This window comes from Phallusia mammillata, chromosome 5, assembly GCF_965637545.1.
Source record: "Phallusia mammillata chromosome 5, kaPhaMamm4.hap1.1, whole genome shotgun sequence".
Taxonomy (NCBI): domain Eukaryota; kingdom Metazoa; phylum Chordata; class Ascidiacea; order Phlebobranchia; family Ascidiidae; genus Phallusia; species Phallusia mammillata.
In genome coordinates, this window is record NC_137256.1 from 15,102,423 (window position 1) to 15,125,265 (window position 22,843).

A 22,843-nucleotide genomic window follows, 5' to 3' on the forward strand; every position below is an offset into this window, starting at 1 on the left:
GTTTCAAACAAAACAGCACTATTACCTTAATGGCAGTGTCACAAATGTGATATTTTGTAAATTTACATAATATTACAATAATGTAAAAAAGAGTATTGGCAAGTTTGGTTTGGTTAATGCTTTCTTCTAATTTGTCCATTGTATTCTGAAATAGTCGCAGTGGGCCACACGAATTTCTCACTTCTAATTCCAGTCCCTTTCCTGTTTACTATACTATTAAATTGTGCTTAGCGATTGTGGGTCCCCCTTTTCCTAAAGTTTCAACACGAATGAATTACTCAGCAGTTCACCCACAGGCCCCAAAAATATAAGTGTGTTTCTATGTCTTAAGAAATTTGCTATGAAATTCTGTTGAGTTTGTTTTGTGACAAAATATAACATGGATCATCATCCCACTGTAAAATGTTTCCAAAAACAATTGCAGCAGCAATATTGGATTTAGTTTACTTCTGTCATTGCTGTTGAAACACACTTCCCTGTTTTACAGACACTTTATGTTTCAAAGTTGGCAATATAATAGCAATAACATAAATGAACACAATTTAGAATACACAAGATTGCAGAAATGCAAAGAAAACAATCATATAGCAACATACAAAAAAGCTTAAATATGAAAAGATGCATGTACATTTTAATTTCATCACAAACTTGCACAATCACAATGATGGTAGATGTTGTCAAATGCGAGAAAAAACTTTGTAAATTTATCATTTTTGTGTGTGATGTTGAATGAGGTTTTCACTGGAAAATTGCGTTCTACAGACTGACAAACATGTCACAAATTCTTGTCTTGAACTATGGAAACATATGGAACAGTTTGCAGAAATTACATTTCTGTTCTTGCCATGAAGTTTATTGAACAGGTGCACTGGAGTTGCTGAATCAGTCATGAGCACGTAGATTAGGAAAAAGTTCCTACAGTTCTGCAACAAATCATAGTTGTTAAAGGAACAATACATTTAGAATTTATACCAAAATTCACCTACAAATATGCTCATATGAATAGTGTTTCCATCCTGGTAAGATTTCAATAGCAGCACCTCTCTTGTACTTTTCTTTTTGCAAAGTAGTGGTTAGATAAGTATAAAACTATTTCATTAAAAATGACCACTTGACCACTCAAGACTAAACAAACAAGCTGTGAATAAAAGTTCTTTAAACCACTGGTAATAAAATTGTAGTTTGTATTCAGGATTCAATCTCAAACTGTTTACAAAAAAATAAAACAACAATTTCAAACTAAAAACAGCCAAAAAACAATTTAAACAAGACAATTTGTACCAAAACTATAAGTACTTTATTGACTCCATTCTTATTTTCCTTTAACAAATTTCTTCGGTCAACTGGTGTAATGCTAAACAAAATACTAGTTGTTGTTTCGAGAACTTGTGTTTTTGCTGACGTTTCGCCCACCAGAACGGTAGGGCTTCTTCTGAGCAATGACTACAGCGGGCACCCAAGCGAAAATGTACAAAAACAGCGGGATATGATGGAAAATAATTACATAAGGACAAAGGCTTTCCGTGAAGAGTTGCTAGTGCTACAAAATGACAGGGAGTAACTAATGTCCGATATTTGATGAGGAAGTGGGACGTAAAATATCACGAAAAACGGGGCTTGAGGCCGGTTCACACATCGTCCGTCTTGCGTTGGCGGTTAACATCTGAGCGGTTTCAGTTGTACGCAACGGCAAAACGTTTGCCGTTAGCCGCATCCGGTTCACACTGTGTTACAGCTTGCGGTTTTTAGTTGCCATGGCAAAAACCAGCCTCAAATTGGCAATCTGTAGCATCAGCAGGCAAAATGTCGTCCCGTTGTAAAACAAAGTTGCTCCTGCTTTTACAAAACTGTCGCCTAATTCTGTCTGCATTGTTAAAGTTACGCCGTGGTTGTAAACGGAGGTAGGTTACCATTTTATTGCTGATATTTGGGCCTAGTTTATGTTTATAATAAACCCTTTGTTGCTTTTTAGGTGGTGGGTAAGGCCAATTAATAGACACAGGGATATTCGTGGAGAACTAGTCCTAGTAGCGGAAATGCTTAGTGACCCCGAAAGCTTTCACCGTTATTTCAGGATGGACATCAGGACCTATGACCACTTACTTTCGTTGGTAAAACTGTTAATTTCAAAACAGAATACGGGTTGGCGAAGTTCCATATCCGCAAATGCGAGATTAGTAATCACCTTAAGGTAAGAGTTAGACCCACAAGTAATTTAAGTTTATTGTACTCATTATTAAACTAAGAGTTTTTGTAACGCAGATTTTTAGCTACTGGGGATTCACAGCAGACCATTGCTTTTAATTACCGCGTTGGACGGTCAACCTTGTGCGCCATTGTAAAAGAAACGTGCGAAGTGCTTTGCAAAGTACTGGAGCCGACGTATTTAAAAATGCCCAACACACAGGAGGACTGGTGCAGCATTACACAAAAATTTCATCAACAATGGAACTTTCCTATGTGCTTAGGTGCAATAGATGGGAAGCATGTGATGATACAAGCCCCTCCAATGTCAGGGTCGGAGTTCTACAATTATAAGGGATACTTTAGCATTGTGTTGTTGGCGATTTGCACCGCAGATTACAGATTCTCTGTCATCGAAATTGGGGATTCGGGCAGACACAGTGATGGAGGAGTGTTTGCTAACTCTAAATTTGGAAGAGAATTTTTAAACAACGCACTTCCATTTTCGCGCTGCATTTCCACTTAAAAATAACATGATGCGGCCTTACCCAGGCCGCTTGCTGCCGAATGACAAACACGTATTCATCTACCGACTGTCCCGGGCTAGGCGAGTTATAGAGAATACATTCGGAATTCTAACATCAAGGTGGAGGATTTTCAAACGCCCGATTGTTGCCAACGTAAACAAGGCTGTGTTCATAACTAAGGCCGCTTGTTGTCTTCACAATTATCTCCAAGAGCGCAAAAATAAGAATGAAACTGAGCTTTCATATTGTTCACCATCTTATGTGGATCGTGAAGTCGACGGTAATATAATACGTGGAGGTTGGTGCCATGATAACGAGGGAAGCAGCTTGCTGCCGATGGGTCAACTTGGTTCAAATAATTACACTCAATCTGCCTCCCAAATACGCGATAGATTTAAAGATTACTTCCAGTCATCTCAGGGAAAGCTTGAATGGCAAAACAGTGTTGTAAATAGATAACTTGCTATCCCTACCTGAACTTACATGTTTATACAGTTGTATTTCTTCTTTATAATAAAAAAATGACAAAAACACCTTTGTTGCTTATGCTTGTTTTATTTCTATTAAATATTGAAAAATTTGGACCATGGCTTGATCAGCTTTATCTTCAGGTAGCTGACCTAATTTGATTCCAACCAACTTTCCGAATTGAGTTGCTTCGCTCTCACCTTCACTGCTAGTGGTGGTCACTTTGAAAATGGCCTCATTGTTTTCTTTAAGTAGTGTCAACAGTTGTTTCTGAAACATTTACATTTGATAAATAAACCATATGATGTCCAGTAGTTTGAAATGTGCTTGTTGTAAATTGTAGACACAACACTTTTAGTTTATCATATCACAAAATAACTTACTTCAAAGTGTTGCTCTTTTTTGAGTTTTTTAGTCTGCACAGGTTCAGCTGTATCTTCACAATCTAATGCAACGAATTCAGTATCTGTAATCATACTAGGTTTGACTTGTTGTAGGGATTTTATACACTGATGAAATATATCAAATACAGAACTTCAATATCACATATGGAAGTTAATGCATATGCTTTTCAGTTCCTTCATTAAAATTTAAATTGTTTTCTAAACAAGGTTTATCTAATAAATACAACACAACTCTTTCTCACCACAGGAGTCTAATTGGGCATCTTCACTGCTGGAGCTTGTTAAATCCAGAATGGGTGTAGGCATGTTGTGTACAGTTCTAAAAACAAATGGTTTTCAACTTGTGTATTTCAACTTGTTTTTAGGTCATCAGCTAATGTGACTGCAACCTAAGCCTTTCCTAGTGTAAGCTGGTAAAAACTATTTTACTTTTTTTATGTATAAGTGTTTATAACCCCATCTTAAAACTACACAAATCATTTTGTATGTACACCTGGGACATTGAAAACACTGCTACAAATTGCAGACCATTATGTGACTCACATTTTACATTTGACTTAAACTGATTTAACTTCAAGCCAGTTGAACTTTGAATGTCGCCAGTAAACTGTACTTAACATTAGGGTCACACATACAATCTATGTCGAAGATGATCATCTAAAAATGTCATATTCTCAAAGTATTCCCATGGACGTTTGCTGCCTCCACCTGATCCACTTCTTTGATCTTTGGCCTTTTTTTCCTTTTAGTGTACTTATCTCTTCGACTTCTCCACCTTTTTGTACAGGCTTCCACTAAATATTGTTTCACAGTATAAATTTTTGTACAGAAAACAAAAGCATTTTACTTCTGAAAAAATACCTGGTTGTCCTAACCCTGCTGGAATTGTTTTCCAATCATTTTCTTTTTTTATGTTGTCTTTATATTGCTGATGTTTGGAATCATACAAAACTGGATGTTCCCTAACAAAATTTATAAGTTTTTCATTAAATGAATCCATGTTATTCACCTGCATTTGGAAAACAAATTTAATCAAATATTGTTACAGTTGCAAAAATAACGTAAAAATTCTCAAAACAACTACACTCACAGAGTCCAAAATTACATCAAACACTTTGAAATTAAAGTTGAAATGGTTTCATGTGAATATATTCCAACCTGCGCAAATAATACGAAAAAACAAAAATGTAATATCAATTGCACACACAAAACAGCCGTTAGCCGCAATGTAAAAGTTGAATATTTTCAACTTTGTCGCCAGCCGCAAGAAGCAAGAAAATTTGCCGCTATTGAAGCCAACCGCAAGCGTCGCAAGATGTGTGACATGTCAACCGTTTGCGGTCAGCCGGTGCACGCAACCGTTACACGCAAACCGGACAATGTGTGAACCGAGCTTTAAGCTTTTGCTGTCATTGTGATTTAGAACATTAGAATTTGAATTTATAAGGCAACTTTCATAAACTATCCTTTTAGACCAATTGGGTTCTTGTTTTAAAATTTGGGCATCGTTCCAATTAATGCGGTGGTCGCATTCCAAAATGTGTTCGCATAAAGCAGACTTGCTAACTTCCATGTTTTTGACAGCCGCTTTATGTTCTTTGAGGCGTGAATTTAGATTTCGCTTGGTTTGGCCAATGTAAACCATATCGCAATCATGGCAGGGCACCTGGTAAACAATTTCTGTACGGTGTTGTGGTATCGTGGCATTTTTCGGTTTTGATAACAACTGCCCAAATGTTTTAAGAGGTTTCATTGTCACTTTTACCGCAGCATCGTTCAGGATTCATTTTAGGCGTTCAGATACACCCTGGACGTATGGTAAACAAGTGACCGATTTGAACTGTCTGTTTTGTGTGGTGGTTGTTTTATGTGTCAAGTTGTGTAAGTTACGCGGGAAACCGTTATTCCCTAACACGTGTGCAATGTTCTTGCATTCGTGTTTGCGAATAGCCAAATCATTGCTGCTTTAATTGCTTTTGGTAGTCAAATTGTTAAACAGTAACCAATCTCAAAAATAACTTTTGGGTTATTATTATGGGTCCCCTTCCCTGAAGGGGACACATATTGATTTTACTCAAAATGTTGTTGTTTTTTCTTTTTTTTTCTTCTACCCGAAGTTTGTCCGACTCGTTTTTCCATCAAATCCTTGATGGATTTGGCTGGAATTTACACAGATGGTAAATGTATTCATGTAGATGTGCATACCACTTTGTTATTATTGATAACCCCACTATTTACCGTAGTCCTATCATTTACCCCACAAGCCCCTAAAGTGTAAAACATATTTGTATGTTACTGGGCACCACAAACAAAAGATTTCTTTGGTGCAATAGTGTTACAAGGGCAACCAGTTGTATGTTGCTTGGTGATCGTTTTTGCGCCATAGCAGCTAGGGGCTTGTTAACAGCCCTAGCCCTATGACGGCAGAAACATTAACGGTTGTTGCTCAAAACACCTCTAGTGGTCGAAATTTTTAACATTGGCGGATTGGGCTAAAATTTTGCAGTACTATTGATTGAGTCATTGTGGTTTTACATATTTTTTAGTTTGTGTGTCGAACCCAATTAGTTACCCTACTAGCCCCCTAAAATGGGTCAGTTTTTTAAAACGTTAAATAGGACATACTTCAAACAATATCTGGGGTGAATCTAATTTTATAGTTTCTATTCTACATAGTATTATTATTTAAGCCCAGTGCCGATCACTGTGTTTTACCTTACAACACCCGACTTTCTCATGGTTATCTCTTGAATTGCATTATTTTCAACTTTGCATGTGTGGGGACCCATGAGTTTTTGCCTGCAGAAACGACTAAGGTTATAAAAGACGGTGACTAATATGGGACCCAATACAAAATAAGAATAGGAAATATATTAATGTTTTAAAATAGGTTATAGTGTATATGCAAGGGCAATATGTGCTAAGCCACCCTTCTAGTTGTCTTTTGGTTTCTTGGTCAATGTGGTTTTTCTGCACTGCCTATATTTAGCATAGGCCCCAAAAAATACATAACTACAGATGTAAAATTACACTCAATTTATTGTGACATCAAGAATGTATGAAATGACGGGAATCCTTAAGCAGATGCAAGTTTGGTATTCAGGCTTTGCTGTTGCTGTTGAATAGAACCTAATAATGTAGCATGTCATTTTAAAAGTTTGAAATTATATGTGTACAATTCGAACTAACCTGTAAGCCAACCTTCTAGTTTATAAACATTATTTTATTGCAGCACTTTGTGACATGCACCCAATGCGGGCTTTGTTTCTCATTCCAAGAAATGCACCTCCTCGCTTAAGGGAGCGGAAATGGACAAATAGGTTAGTCATTTGTGTTTATATCTTAAACAAAAAGTAACTTCTTGTTTTATTGTAGATTTCAAAGTTTTGTTGACCAAACACTTGTCAAAAATTATCATGAGCGCCCAAACACAGATTCCCTTTTACGACACCCTTTCATTAAAGAACAACCAACAGAACGACAAGTCAAAATACAATTAAAGGACCACATAGACAGAACAAAAAGAAAAAAAAGTATGTGTGGGTATAAATTAATAGCTTACAACATAAAACATTTGAAAATCTTTCAGCGGGAGACACAGAGTATGAATACAGTGGCTCAGAGGATGAAACAGAAGATGCTCATGAGGAAGGTTCTCCTAGTTCAATTGCTGTAGCACCAGGAGAATCAACTTTGCGAAGAAACTTCTTAAAGTTTCAACAGGAAAATAAAGACAGGTAGATATGTTTATGGTTAATAATATGGTTAATATGTTTTTATACTTAGTCAAAGCAAGCTCATTATGAGTCCCCTTCCATGAATTTAAAAAAGAGTGCTTTTTTCTTTAAATTGGGACAGATGTTAGTTATTAATCCGAATTTGATCCTTCTGAAGTTTGACCCCAAATGACCCAGCGGTTCACTCACAGACCCCCAAAATGTAAAAATTTGAAAACAGTTGTTCTGACTGAAGTACATCATCTAGGAATTATATGCTTTGTTGGTTGGTGCAATGTAAGGCTTTCTAAAGAATTTTGTAACTTTCAATAGGATTCACCCATTTTCACCATGTAAACCCAAAAATATTCGTTTCTGTCTAATGCTGGTTTGTAATGCTCGTTTGGTCAAAAAAGAGTGCTTTACCCCTTTGTTAGGCTGCAGAAGAACAATTGTAGAGCTTTTTCCTGCAATTTTACAGTGTTTGCACTTGTTGGAGGACAACTGTGACACTAACACCTCTAATAAAGCCGCACTATTAAGCGTTTAGCTTTGATGCGAATGAAGGTGTTTTCGGCGCTGTATGAGAGCCATTATACGCGATAACGCTGATAGAAAAGGGACCTGGCATGCCGACGAACCTGACCCCCTAGTTGCGCCCATGTATGACAATATCATGTAAGCAAGATATGCACAAACGCTTTTAAAGTATGGGTTGATGCTTTCTACTAATTTGTCTTTCTAAAAAAGAATCTAAAAATAACTTTTACAGATGGTAGATATGTACATGTAGATGTGGACTTTTTTACTCAATTGTGGAATTATTTACTTTGACCCAAAGTGTAAAGTTGTTTTTTATAATGTGACGCACTACAAATGAAAAGTTTATGTGGCTTTATGACGATATAAAAGCAACCAAAAATGTCTTGCATGTGTTATTTCCATTACCTAGATTGTTTAGGTTAATCATTTTGGCAGTTAGGGAGTCTTAACAGCCTACTGACATGATTGTGGGACAACATGCTGTCAAAAACTATTGCAAAAAGTCTTTAGATGGTCGTTTAGCTACCTCATGGCCCTTGGTTACTGCAGTTTATGCACTTTGTAAAGGTTGAGTGAAAAACAATTTATTATATCTGTGCTGCAAATTACCTTTCTAATTTGTTGGTGTTTAACAGACACTGTCTGTAATGCTATCTGGTTATCCTGCGGAAAGTAAACTATTTTAAAAAATTGGCCTTGGACAGCAACATTTGAGCTGGCATTAAATTCTATTAAGATGAAATGTTTTTGCCTGTTCTCTGTTACAAGATTTATTTTAATACATGACAACATAATTGTCATAAATGTCTGAGACCCATTTTTTTTATTATATCTATTATTAGATCTTAGACAGACCCCAGATGTCACTCTTTTAGTTTTACCAGTAGCTAGTTATGGGTCCCCTTCCCTGAAGGGGACACATATTGATTTTACTCGAAATGTTTGTGTGTTTTTTTGTGTTTTTTTCTTCCTTTTTTTTTCTTCCCAAAGTTTGTCCGACTCGTTTTTCCATCAAATGTTTGATGGATTTGGCTGAAATTTGCACAGATTGTAGATATAGTTATGTAGATGTGCATCCCACTTTGTTTTTGTTGATAACCCCAGTATTTACCCCGCTAGCCCCCTAAAATGGGTATTTTTCCCCCGAAGTTTGTCCGACTCGTTTTTCCATCAAATGTTTGATGGATTTGGCTGAAGTTTACACAGATGGTAGATATAGTTATGTAGATGTGCATCCCACTTTGTTTTTGTTGATAACCGCAGTATTTACCCCGCTAGGCCCCTAAAATGGGTGTTTTTACCCAAAGTTTGTCCGACTCGTTTTTCCATCAAATGTTTGATGGATTTGGCTGAAATTTACACAGATGGTAGATATATTTATGTAGATGTGCATCCCACTTTGTTTTTGTTAAAAACCCCAGTATTTACCCCGCTAACCCCCTAAAATGGGTATTTTTCCCCCGAAGTTTGTCCGACTCGTTTTTCCATCAAATGTTTGATGGATTTGGCTGAAGTTTACACAGATGGTAGATATAGTTATGTAGATGTGCATCCCACTTTGTTTTTGTTGATAACCCCAGTATTTACCCCGCTAGGCCCCTAAAATGGGTGTTTTTACCCACAGTTTGTGTGACTCGTTTTTCCATCAAATGTTTGATGGATTTGGCTAAAATTTACACAGATGGTAGATATATTCATGTAGATTTGCATCCCACTTTGTTTTTGTTGATAACCCCAGTATTTACCCCGCTAGCCTCCTAAAATGGGTGAGTTTTTTAAAACGTTAAATAGGACATACAAATAATATCTGGGGTGAATCTAATTTAATAGTTTGTATTCTACATAGTATTATTATTTAAGCCCAGTGCCGATCGCTGTGTTTTACCTTACAACACCCGACTTCCTCATGGTTATCTCTTGAATTGCATTATTTTCAACTTTGCATGTGTGGGGACCCATGAGTTTTTGCCTGCAGAAACGACTAAAGTTATAAATGATGATGGCTAATATGGGACCCAATACAAAATAAGCAAAGGAAATATATTTATGTTTTAAAATAGGTTATAGTGTATATGCAAGGGCAATATGTGCTAAGCCACCCTTCTAGTTTTTTTTAATTTCAAAGCAGAATAGTAGAGTGTCTGTAGGCTGTTTTCAGTTAAATGTCATCATGATAGCTCCCAACAACTTTGCATCGTTTCAAATGTTTAGGTCACAAATACAGAAGCGAGAGCAGCGTGCTAATCAGCGTGATCTGGTTGAGGAACAAAAGCGCAAGTTGGAACAAAAGAAGGAGGAACGCAGGAAAGCTGAAGAGGTAATGTGCTGAAAAGGCTTTTTAATTGCCAATTATGGTGCTTAATTGCACACAATTAAAATTGATGCACAGTTTTCTATCTGACAAAAGGCCCACCATGTCATGTTGCCTTTTGTTCACATACTTCAAGTTTTAACAGCATACTTACATTTTCTTGTTTCTCAAAAACTCATCGGTGTCAGAGGACAACATCTGCTTTAAGATCAACAGAACTACAAAGCAAATATTGCATCCAAAGCAACAACGCCGTTACTTAAGTTTTTTTTCTTCTCCAAAGTTTGTTTTTTTCTTCCCAATGTTTATTTTGCCATGAAATGTGTGATGGATGTGGATGCACTCTACTTAGTTTGTTTTGATAACCTCAGTATTTACCTTCCTAGCCCCCTAAAATGGGTGATTTTTAAACAGTGTCGATCTTAGCTGAAATTTAGATAGCTTGTAGAATATGCCATTTATAGATGTTGTTTGTTGTGTTCAACTAAGTAGTCCCAACTTTAACCCGGTAGCCCCCAAAGTGTAAAACGTTTTTGTGTGTTGTTGTGGACCACATAAAACTTTATGTGGTGTAACAGTGTTATGATGGCAACCAGACATATGTTATTTGTGTTTGTGAGTTGCTTGCTGGACGCTTTTGCACCATGGCAGTTAGGGGGTTCTCAACAGCCTTTTGGTGTCAGAAGCATTAACTGTTATTGCTCGAAATGCCCCAGTGTAGGGAATATATTAAAATAGGTTACAGTGCATGTGCAATGGCAAAGTGTGCTAAGCCACCCTTCTAGGTTATAGATGGTGTCACAATTTACTGCATGGGTGGCAAATTGGACAGCGTTTGGCATCAAATTTTTGAAACACACTACTGACTGCTTTATCCCATGGTGTTTGGGAAGTGTGAATTACCTTTTTACTGTAGTGGGAAAAGTTTTTAAAAGAGATGATTCAACTATAGGCAAATTTATGATTTGTTCATTACGAAGTGTTTTAAACATTTTTAGCTGTACTTCACCCTTTCACCCCCAACTTCATTTCTTAGTTCAGGGGTGTGCAACTTGCGACCCGCGGGCCAAATGCGGCCTTCGAATAAACGTTTTGCGGCCCGCAGAGACGCCTGAATTTCAATTGTACTGGCAAACGAGACCATTGACAGGTTCTTTAGGTATGAATACAATAATGATATTATAGGTCCCCTTTCCTGTTTTTGTCCATTTTTTGTGTTGTTCAACCCCTTTGGTAAATAGTGCTTTCACATTGACATGTAAGTTAGGAGATCTGAACTTGAATCCTGAATGACCTAGCCATTTACCCATAGCCCCCTTTTTTACCACTTTCAGATTTAAAAAAAAACTAAATAGAACAACAAAATACATATCACTGAAGGTGAATGGTTAATAACATGCCTATATAACATAAAATACTGTTTTTGTCTTGATGTATATCATCATGGAGTTCCAATTTTTGTTGTTGTAGCTGAGAAGAAGGGTTAAAAGGAGATTTTGAAACATTTTTGAACAATTTTTCTGGACACTCTATTTGTATCAACAGAAGCACAGTAGAAAGCCTTTATTTAATTAAAAGGATTTGGATTGGACAGATTTTAGGGGTTCAACTTAATCTATGTATGAAACTTGAGCATTTTTTTCTAGAGAGAAGCTATTCGGCGTGAACAAGCTAAGAAAGAGGAAAGAGCAAGGGAACAAAGAAGAAAACTTGATGTTGAAAGAAGACGAAGGGTGTGGTATTTTTCCAGGAGACATTTTTTCAGATTTTTTAATGCAAAATCAAAACTAATTTTGCTAGTTGAAGCTGATTTGTTGCCTGCCGCATTTGTTAGGCTTTTTTAATCATTTATAGAGAACTTGTTGCAAGTTTAAAACTTAAAAAAAATTGCCTGTTTAAAACATTGCTTTGTAGTTTGGTATTAGGTAGTCCCACTTAACTTAAATTTAGGATCAAAACTGCTCACTGTTCTTTATACATTTTGTTAATTATGGGTCCCCTTCCCTGAAGAGGACGTATCTTGATTTCACTCAGTTTTTTGGGGTGTCATTTTTTTAAACAATGTCTGAATTGGATGAAATTCGGACAGCTTGTAGAGTGTGTCATTTATAAGTGTAGAATGTTTCTCCCTGTGGCCCCAACATTTACCCCAATAGCCCCCCAATATGGGTCAATTTTTGAAACAATGTCTGAATTGAATAAAATTTTGACAGCTTGTAGAGTGTGCCATTCATAGGTGTTGATTGTTGTGTTCAACCCTGTAGCCCTATCATTTACCCCCACTAGACCCCTACAATTGTGTGCAATTCGCCATTAATAGGAGCTGATTGTTGTGTTTTTTGCCTTTTTTTAATAAAAGCCTTAAAAAATGTATTTATGGAATGAAATTTATTTGTTTATGCTCAGTGCCGATCACTGTGTTTTACCTTACAACAACAAATTTTTCCATAGTTATCTCTTGAAATGCATTAATTACAACTTTGCATGTGTGGAAACCCATGAGTTCCTGCTTGCAGAAATAACTGAAGTTATAAAAGACAGTCAGTGAGACAATTAAACAACACTTTTCCACCTTTAAAATTTTGAATTTGTCAAAAGTGTTTTAAATGTAATTTTAATGCCGTTTTAAATTTGTAGGAAGAAGAGAAGATTGCACAACACCGCTTGCAACTAAAAAAGGTATGTTGTACATTGTCACATTCAAGTTAAGCAAATTTGTACCGAGTAATGTACGTGTTTATGTCCTGCCTATCCACAAAAGCCATCTATGAACCTTAACATGTAATGTAGGGTGGTTTGATTTTTATGCTATAAACCCTTCAGGTTGCACACCCATTTTTGGCTTGGTAATTGCTCAGTGCAATATGTCACCATGTGTTCTTTAACCAAGCAAAATAAACATGACTCTCAATAAACAATTTTTGATAGGAGCATGATGAAGCAAAAATTCGTCATTCTGCATCAGACATAAAAAACAGCAAGGAAGCTGAACAAGCAGCAAATGTAAGTGGTATACTGGTATAACTGGTACAAATAGATGTTGCACTTCTGCTATTTTGTCAATTGTCAATATGTTTTGCAGCAAAACTTGCTGCAACATCAAAGAGAAAAACCACAATGGGCGAAACAGGTTGAGGAAAGAAGTAAGAGAAACCGCAGAGAGTCCCCTGTCCAGGCAATACTACAGGGAGAAACACAACACTCTCCTGTAAATGCATGAAATACTATTTTTACATTCAATAGTAAAACCTAAATCATTAAAACTCCGAACATGTGTTAGTGTTGTCTGTTATGCCCAGACATGATACCATCAAAAGTGTTAGTTTGTAGCATGGCGTTTTGTTTCCTATTGCTATTCTGTTCATTTTGTCAAGGTATTATCTAAATCTTTTTCAAATCCAAAAAGCTAAAACTTCTGGCAAATGCTACCTTTTGAATACTTTATTGTTTAATAAAATGTTTTTTTTTTAATATTTTTAACTACAGATGTCATCACCAAACAGTAGCCCCTCTGAAACCATGGAAAGAGCAAGACCCTCAGGTATGATTTAGAACAAGTTTGAATATTTTTTGCTGAGTTCTTTTTTCGCTTTGTTGACCTGTTTTAGTTTGTGTTGACATGTTTAGTATAAGCCTTATACAGCTCTTCTTATATAGTGATCTGTAGAGTTAAAAAATGGTTTAAACAACTTGTTTATTAATTACCACAACTAAAGAATGTTTATTGTTTTCCAGGGTTTCATCAAGATGACCCAGAGAAAAACTTGGACCTAATTACTTCACAAATGGGTGCAATGCCAAATCCTCACAGGTAAAGAATTGCTTACCATAACTAAGGAGATATCAATAACTCGGACTTAAAGTATATCTTTTACCTCATTAGCCTCAGTGATTACACCAAATCATATAGTATGGACAAAGACCTTTTTCCACAATATAAATTTGATGCATATATGCAGTGAAAGTTGGGAATGATCGGTATAAACTATAGAAATAAGAAGGACTGACTATATCAGTGCTCTTCAACCTTTTTAGTGACACGGAACCCCAAAGGTGTTTTATCAAACTTTGCGGAACCCCCCAAAAAATTATTTTGAATGAATATAACACAAGTAGGTTACATCAAAAAAACAAATTTTAACATAACACCCAAGTACATAACAAATGTTGACTTCAATTTGACTGGCTCAACCAACGTCAGACAGAGAGTATCAAGACTTTGACTATTACGTCACAATTGATCAATGGTGTAACCAAGGTTAACTAGATTGTACAAGCGAGCATTGCTGTTTGCAACAATGATATTATGAATCATTCATGTCTGAATTGCTACACAAAAGCTCGAACCCCTGTGCAACTCTTTAAAGTTCGCTTTAAGTATATCTTTAAAGTATATCAATTATTATTGGCCCTCTTTTCTGAAGGAGACACACCTTGATTTTACTCAATTTTTTCCCCTGAAGAATCACAGATGGTAGATACAGTTAAGTAGATGTGGTTCGGTTAAAAAAAAACAGTATTGACCCTACTAGACCCCAAAGTATAAAACATCTTGGAATGTTACGGGAAACCACAAACAGGAAGTTTTTGTGGTGTAATAGTATTATAAGGACAACTAGACATATGTTACTTGTGTTTGTAAATTGATTGGTGGATGTTTTTTGCACAGTCAACGGTAGGGCTCCCAACACAAGAACTCACGCTATAAAAGTGGCTAAATACAGATACATGGTGCGATGAGCACTGCTACTAAACTAACAGTGAGGCAGGGATAGGGTTAGTGAACAAATTTATCATAAGAAACTAGTTTTTTTATGATTGATTTTATTGCAATTAATGTGTAATACAACGTCAGAACCCTAATGGTTGTTGCTCAAAACACCTCTAGTGGTCAAAATTTTTAACATTGGCTGATTGAAACGAAATTTTACAAGACTGTTGATTAAGTCATTGTGGTTTCTTATTTTATGAATTTGGGTGTAGAACCCAATCAGTTACCCCTTAAATGGCTGAGTTTTGAAAACAGGGTGGAAATTGAAGGAATTATGGACAGCTTGTAGAATTTACTATTTATATGAACTGATTGTTGTGTTTAACCCTGCAGCCCAAATATTTACCCCACTACCCCAGCCCAAATGTTTACCCCATTACACCAGCCCAAATATTTACCATCCGGCAGTTGTTCGATAATTAGAAATCAGCTGTTTTAGCGCAGCAATGCTGTATGGTTTAAAAGGTTAGCATGCACAGTTTTAGTTTTGACGAAGGGCAAAACGTTGTTGCTTAAAATAAAGGTCAAACAATGAAATAGATGACAACCGCGATAAAAGGTTATTCTCAGCTTGATTGCTGCTTGAGGAGAGGTCACTGAAGCTAAACGTTTAGGTATAGCAAAACCCTGTAAGAAAGATTTTATGTCGCCAGTAACTTCCGATTTTTTGAACAAATAAACTTAAGAAATGGTACGTTACTTTTGTACAAATTAGGCATATTTTTTGTTGAACACTAACGACTTGATATAATGGTAATTCGGGTTTCACACGATGATAGGTTACTGCTGGTCAATATACATATACAAAGGTAAATGAAGAACAGGTTGTTTCATTTACCTGTGGCTCCTTAATTATGGGCCCCTTCCCTGAATTGGACACATATTGATTTTACTCGAGTTGTTTGTTTTTTTTGTTTTTTTTAAATGCAGCATAGGAAAATATATTAACGTTATAAAATAAGTTGTATGTGCAAAATCAAAATGTGCTAAGCCACCATTCTAGTTTTTAGTGTTTCTAATACTGCTAGGGTTTTCTAGGAACTTTTAAATGCTGTTTGCTGCTTTCTAACAATTTGTCCCCAAATATCCAACAATAACTAAAACATTTTTATAGAGTAAACAATTCCTAAAAGTATGCATGTGGGGACACTTTCATTTTTGCTTGCAAAAAAAATCATGTGTGTAGATTAATTAATGTGTATAGGATATAGAACATATAAAATGGAAATATATATGAAAGCCACCTTTCCAGTTGTCTAAAATTTTAGCCCAATCAGCATTTTGGATATAATTTGATGTAAAGATAATTCTCTTTATAACACAACTTGTTTGATAAAACTTTGACTCCAAATGTGAAAGACACTAAACCACACAACATGTAATGAGAGTGTGTAGCAGTTTTAATCAGCAGCAAAAGAAAGACGTGTAGGGTACAAAGTTGTGTTGGAGTAAAGCTGTGATGCTTTTAGTCGATTATATTCTGCTGTAAAGCACAGTTTTAAACCATGGGTTGCAACGCCCTTGTAGGTTGTTTGTCATGTTACCGGGGGTTGCAAGGCTACTTGATAAACATTAATGTTTATCAGCAATAACAAAATAAAAATATCTAAAAGCAATAAAACAGTCAAACTATTTGATTTAAAATTAGTTGTCTCCTATTATGACCAAACGCTTTTTTGTCAATATATAAGATAATTCAATGCAAGTGTCACATGCCTTGTGTGCAAATGAACGTTAAAACACCAAAACACTTATAGTAGGTGAAGCGTGCCAGTGTCTTTTTGCCCAAAGTAATAGTTTATTCATGTGATTATAAAAATATGAAAATTTTTGAAAGGGGGTTGCATGTTACGTTTGTTGCTAAAATGGGTCGCGGGATGAAAAAAGTCGAAAACCACTGCTGTAAAGGGTAACAATCATTTTATTGTTGGTCTTGCTACTTCTATATGCCATGGTTAACATGTTTGTGCTGTTATGTTTTCTTACAACAGTGTGCCCATATGTTTTGAGTTTCTGTTCAAGGAAGCATATTTTACAATTTTCAGAAAAAATCTACCAAAAATAGTCAAGTGATGCACACATTTGTATGGGTCAGACAAAACATTTAAATTTGATAAAATGCATTGGTCCAGAACTGGGGTAATAAGTCGTCAAACTGGGGTCATAAGTTGTCAAAAATGTATGAACGGAATAAAATTTGAATAGTTTGTCCTCCATACAGCATATTTATTTATGCTCAGTACTGGTCATTGTGTTTTATCTTACAACAACAAACTTTTATATAGTTATTTCTTGAAATGCATTATTTACAACTTTGCATTTGGGGACCCATGAGTTTCTGCTTGCAGAAACGACAAGGTTATAAAAGACAGTGGCTGATATGGGGCCCATTATAAAATAAGTGTAGGGGGTATATTAATGTTTTATAATAGGTTATAGTTTTTATGCAAGGTCAATAAGCCACCCTTCTAGTTTTTTTGCATTTTTTTAAACTGAGAACCATGTCAAAATGGGACATATTTTTTTGTACAGACCCCCAGTTCGTGTCACCGCATACTCGTCCTCCTCTTCAGCAAGTAGTGATAGTGATGATTCATTTGTTGACATGAAGCACATTGCACCTGGGGATCAAATGTATGTTTCAAAAAAGCTTGCTGTTAATTGTTTTTTAACTATCTTCACTGTGTTTTGGGGGAATACTTTATTTAAAATATTTTTGTATGTATTTTGACCTTAATTTACTTTGCAGATTTTTAATGTTACTTTCTAGACCAGGGCTACTCAAACTTTCTTACTCTGTGACCCCATTTTGAAACAGAAATTTCTACGCGACCCCTTGATGGGTAGAGCCCAGGGTTGCACAACCTTTTCGCTATGACAGCCGCATCATAGATCTTCATTTCACCAACGACCACCTGCTTGCTTGTGTTTTAAAATTACTGATGTAGAGAAATACTTATATATATATACGATCTAATGACACCTAAAATGCCTAAATTAATTTCTAACTTGTTACACAGATTGACAGTCTTAGCTTTTATGACGTCATAATCTATATTATGACGCTTGTGGTTTCTGCTTTTTCGCATTGTTTGCACACAATAGGCATAAAAAAGTCTGGCCATATGGCTATTAGGCTGGCAATAATCTTTTAAGTTCTACAAAATGTGTTTAAAGCAGTTTGAAAATCGAAATATTTGGCAAAAGAGTTTTTGTTTACGTAACGGTCGCCAGTACATATATTCTAATAAACAAGTTCACGGCCGCATAAACTCGTCTCTGTATGGCCTCAAGTTGTGCACCCCTGGTTTTTGCCTATACGTGGGAATGATGTTTAAACAATAAATGTACACATGTATGTCATTTATTATGACTGACATATTAACGCATAATGTTTTGCGACCCAAAAATTATACTTTTTGGGGGTCGCGACCCACAGTTTGAGAAGCCCTGTTCTAGACAACAAAAAGTCAAAAACCATTTTTATAATCCAAAATGTTCTACTATTCACTTTCCTTTTAGGTCTCAACAGGGAACATTTATTCACCGGATTCCATCTGACACAGATTCATATGCATCAGTGGTAGGACAACTAACTTCCTTTATTCTTGTTAACTTGGTTATTTGTTGTTTGAACAAATATTTAAGGAAGTAAACATATTTACAGAAATCTAGTAAATAAACAAACAATAAAATATGCATAGTATCATCAGATTCAGGGTTTTTCGTTTGTAAACAAGTCATACATCTGTAACATACAATAATTGATTTGCTATATTTTTCTATAGAATCTGGATGAGAAGCACTCCTTGCGGGCTTTAAAAGATAATGTAGCTGGAGATCAGTCCAGTTGGGATAGAAAAAACATTTCAACTGTTATGCCTGATCTCTTGCCCAAACAACACCATGTAGATTTTTCAGATGATGTGTGTACAGAAAATGTTTATTTCATACTAATATCTAGGTTTACTATGTTTTTCTGTTTTGTAGCCATCTGGTGCCTCTTCTTCAAATCGGGAAGATCGCAAAGTTTCGGTGGTTAATGTCAACCCACATTCGTCAGAGAATCCAGCAGTCATGAGTACAGACATGCCTGAGATCCGCAAATACAAAAAAAGATTTAACTCTGAAATACTTTGTGCTTCACTCTGGGGTAAGCCATCTACATTAAATGTCTATTGTCAATGAGAAATAACACAACATTTTATGGCCAAATTTCAGGTGTTAATTTGCTGATTGGAGCTGATAATGGGATGATGTTACTTGATAGAAGTGGACAGGGGAAAGTATATCCTTTGATAAGTAGACGTAGGTTTCAACAATTGGATGTGCTTGAAGGTCTAAACTTGGTTGTCACCATATCAGGTTGGTGAAGTTGCGTTGTTTCCAAATAATGTTGTTCAAATTTACACAAATAGGGGAATTGTATCTAAAATGACAAAAGACAAGTCAAAATATTTCTAAAAACATATTATTTTCACAATTATTACGTCATTTTAAAATGAAGTGTAAAACCTATGCAGCAATTAAAACCAGTAAAAAATGCAAGACAACAGCACAAATGCAAGGTGAACATGTGTTGCCTCTTTCTGACTTCCCATTTCATGGCATGTAGACGAGGTTGTAGCCAACTACTAGAAGCAGGTTGGTCAGGTTACTGTACTGCAATTGGAATCAAAACATTTAGTAATTTCAAACACTGAGCTGCATCAGGGGGTTTAAAGAGCTGCTTGCTGCTCCGGAGCCATGGGTTGGCGACCCCTGGTCTAAGCTAAAACAACAATTTATCCTTCAGTTGTGCAAGGTCAAGGAGTTTGGGGCTTCGTCAAAAAGGGTTTGGCATGAATGTGTTGTTGCAACATAGATTACAAACAACATAAGCTTGGTCAACTGAATCTGCATCTCTATCACATTGTTAGTTGGGCCACTGCAGTGTATGAACACGTTGTCTGACCCTTTACTTAACGATTTACAAATAATAAACAAATAAAAGATGCTTACAATGTGGATTGCACTGTAGGATGTTATCTCACTCCTGTAATTTTTGTTTTGAACACACACAAAAAACTTAAGTGTCTTTGCTGACATAATTAATCATACATCGAGAGACAATATGATGTATTGTTTTCAATGTGGTAAACTGATACAGACTATTAATTAAGATAAACAAGGAAATGAAAAAAACATACTCCACATTAAGATATATGTTGCAAATAAAATACAGTTGCATATATAGAAATATATATATGTCTAGTTTTTAAATGATATGTGATGAATAATATAATGGTGAATACACCTAGACTAGTTCTGTTGTTTAATTAAATTTGTTGCAGGGAAAAAAAACAAATTGAGAGTATACTACTTAAGTTGGCTTCGTAATAAGATCTTAAGAAATGATCCTGAAGTTGAAAAAAAAATTGGATATGCTTCCATTGGGGATTTGGAAGGCTGCACCCAGTACAAAGTTGTTAAGTAAGTTTAAATAAAAATTTGCAGTGAAGGGTGCACAATATAATAATTTTTATTATTTTATAAATGATTAATTTACATTTACCTGAAAAAGATTAGAAAACTTAAAGTAATCAACACATTTTCCAAGCAGGCACCACAAAGCAAGCACCAAATCTGAAATGCATAGTTTTCTACACATATTTTTTCCAGAGTGTACCTGAACAGACATTATGATTTAAGTCAGTTAATTGAATATAATTGACAGTGAGGCTAAACCCAATTTCTTTTCAGACCATGGATTTTCTGTTTTTAATTTGCCTTCTCCAACTATGTATACAAAGTAAAATTTTCCTGCTGCTGTGTTTCTTACAATTACTATGTTTTTATGAAACAGGTATGAAAGAATCAAATTTCTTGTCATTGCCTTGCGCAATAACATTGAGGTATACGCTTGGGCTCCCAAGCCGTATCACAAGTTTATGGCATTCAAGTCTTTTAGTGATTTGCCACACAAGCCAATGATAGTGGATCTTACAGTGGAAGAAGGATCACGCCTAAAGGTTTTTAGAACCTATTATAGTTTTTTTAATGTTTACAAAATAAGTTTTATTTGTTTCTACAGCTCTTGTATGGATCTGCATATGGATTTCATGCCATTGATGTTGATACTGGTCAGAACTATGACCTGTATATTCCGAGCCATGTATGATTTTGTTTTTTATTCTTTGATTTTTTTAAAAAGTAAAAAAAAAATTATTTGTTATAGTTACCACCTCCCATTACCGTCCATGCAATAAATTTACTACCCAATTCAGATGGCATGGAACTTCTTGTGTGCTATGATGATGAGGGTGTGTATGTAAACACATTTGCCAATATTAGCAAAGATGTGGTGCTGCAATGGGGTGAACAACCTACCTCTGTCGCTTACATCAGATCTGGTTAGTTATTGTACTTGCATTATATAGAGTCTCTATATTATAGACCATAAATCACATTGTCTTTCACACAGGTCAAATTATGGGATGGGGAGAAAAAGCCATTGAAATCCGATCAGTAGAGACAGGACATCTTGATGGAGTGTTTATGCACAAGAGAGCACAGCGATTGAAATTTTTGTGTGAACGAAATGACAAAGTGTTTTTTGCATCAGTTCATAGTTCATCCTCAAGTCAAGTTTACTTCATGGCTTTAAATCGAAACCTGCAAATGAACTGGTGATCTGTCACCAAATTGCCCGATCTTTCTGTAAAAATCTTGTTTACCCTTTTGACAAGAAATGAGATTCATGCAATTCAACATCAATAGTACTATGTACAATTGTCCTTTGCCTTTTCTGCTTTACTGATGACCTTTGCAGTGACACCTATTGTGTAAAAGTTATGTTGGCCTCAACTGTACCCTATGTTGATAGGCTAAATGTCAGTATGCCTGGTAGTGCTTTTTGTGGATGTACTTAATATCATGAGCAACACTTTATCAGTGTTTAAGTGTTAAAAATTGTTGCAAGAGTCACAAACTGGTGATAAACACTGCCGCAATGTTACATTTTAGAATTTTTTTTATGTAAAACAATAAGTGATGATTAGAAACAATGTTAAGGTCCCTAATTTCGCTTGGTGAAATTTAATGAAATAGAAATATTTTAATCTGTAATACTGAATTCTGGCAATGACACTTTGTTAATATGTGCCTCCCCCAAAACATCAGGGCATTCTGTCCCACATGAGCTGGATACATTTTTTGTTATTTCAACTTTATTTCCTTTCAATGTGTCCCATTAAAAATTGGGAGATATGTGATAGGAATAAAAATTCATAGCAATATAAAGGTTGCATTTAACGAACAAAATGTAAATACTGTTTTCTAATATTAAGATATTCAGCTTTAAGGCAGTGTCCTTTTTGTTAGTAAATTTGTGTCCAAAACTAAGTATGACATGGTATATAAAACAGCAATTACCAAAAAGTGCAACTGGCTGTCCTACTACCAATAATGCATGGTTGTAATATTGCAACTAACATTTTCAGTTTGGCTCTAGAGACAGCCTCTTCACAATTGCAATGAAACCAAGTAACAAGTTTACGGTAGTTACCAGGTCCACTAATTATTAGTGCTGGTTTGCTCCACATGTTGTTCAAGGAGAGTGCTTAAATTTAGACTTAAGATAGTTAGTTGTCTGGAGCTGATCCATGTCCCAATGGTATACCCACATGTCCCCAAAACGCAGAAATGTTAAAACTGGTATACTCATTAAAGTACATGACCCAGGAGTTTATAATTGGTGTTTGCAAAATGTTTTAAAGAATTTTGTAATTTTTTCTTGGATTAACCAGTTTTCACTCCCTTACCCCCAGATATTTGTCTTAAAATTTACAGTTCCTTTAGGTTTAGAAATGTTCCAAAACAGTTGTTCACAGGATGTTCTTTGTTTGTTGTTTAAAAATCGTTGCCGACCGGCCCCACTT

General features: G+C 35.7%; 2 protein-coding genes across 2 annotated transcripts in view; one reads left to right on the plus strand and one right to left on the minus strand.

The window, feature by feature from the left end:
- The window catches only part of LOC145230559 (misshapen-like kinase 1), a 32,797-nt gene extending 10,592 nt beyond the window's left edge, over nucleotides 1-22,205 (plus strand). Inside the window, exons 7-26 of the mRNA XM_080096002.1 lie at nucleotides 6,816-6,903; nucleotides 6,959-7,116; nucleotides 7,173-7,320; nucleotides 10,054-10,159; nucleotides 11,800-11,886; nucleotides 12,791-12,832; nucleotides 13,082-13,156; nucleotides 13,236-13,361; nucleotides 13,640-13,694; nucleotides 13,889-13,964; nucleotides 17,457-17,558; nucleotides 18,447-18,507; nucleotides 18,713-18,850; nucleotides 18,915-19,077; nucleotides 19,146-19,289; nucleotides 20,258-20,396; nucleotides 20,770-20,935; nucleotides 20,998-21,078; nucleotides 21,142-21,316; nucleotides 21,388-22,205. Coding sequence (XP_079952128.1) covers nucleotides 6,816-6,903; nucleotides 6,959-7,116; nucleotides 7,173-7,320; nucleotides 10,054-10,159; nucleotides 11,800-11,886; nucleotides 12,791-12,832; nucleotides 13,082-13,156; nucleotides 13,236-13,361; nucleotides 13,640-13,694; nucleotides 13,889-13,964; nucleotides 17,457-17,558; nucleotides 18,447-18,507; nucleotides 18,713-18,850; nucleotides 18,915-19,077; nucleotides 19,146-19,289; nucleotides 20,258-20,396; nucleotides 20,770-20,935; nucleotides 20,998-21,078; nucleotides 21,142-21,316; nucleotides 21,388-21,596 — 2,339 coding nt within the window. The 3' untranslated portion in view covers nucleotides 21,597-22,205. The remainder of the gene's footprint in view (nucleotides 1-6,815; nucleotides 6,904-6,958; nucleotides 7,117-7,172; nucleotides 7,321-10,053; nucleotides 10,160-11,799; nucleotides 11,887-12,790; nucleotides 12,833-13,081; nucleotides 13,157-13,235; nucleotides 13,362-13,639; nucleotides 13,695-13,888; nucleotides 13,965-17,456; nucleotides 17,559-18,446; nucleotides 18,508-18,712; nucleotides 18,851-18,914; nucleotides 19,078-19,145; nucleotides 19,290-20,257; nucleotides 20,397-20,769; nucleotides 20,936-20,997; nucleotides 21,079-21,141; nucleotides 21,317-21,387) is intronic.
- On the minus strand, nucleotides 3,255-4,545 carry LOC145230560 (uncharacterized). Its single transcript, XM_080096003.1, has 5 exons — nucleotides 4,445-4,545; nucleotides 4,219-4,377; nucleotides 3,826-3,902; nucleotides 3,563-3,645; nucleotides 3,255-3,449 (listed from the first exon to the last, which is right to left on the minus strand). Exons 2-5 carry the CDS (start codon nucleotides 4,251-4,253, stop codon nucleotides 3,255-3,257), a joined length of 390 nt encoding a protein of 129 aa, XP_079952129.1. The 5' UTR covers nucleotides 4,254-4,377; nucleotides 4,445-4,545.
- Nucleotides 22,206-22,843: the final 638 nt, after the last annotated feature.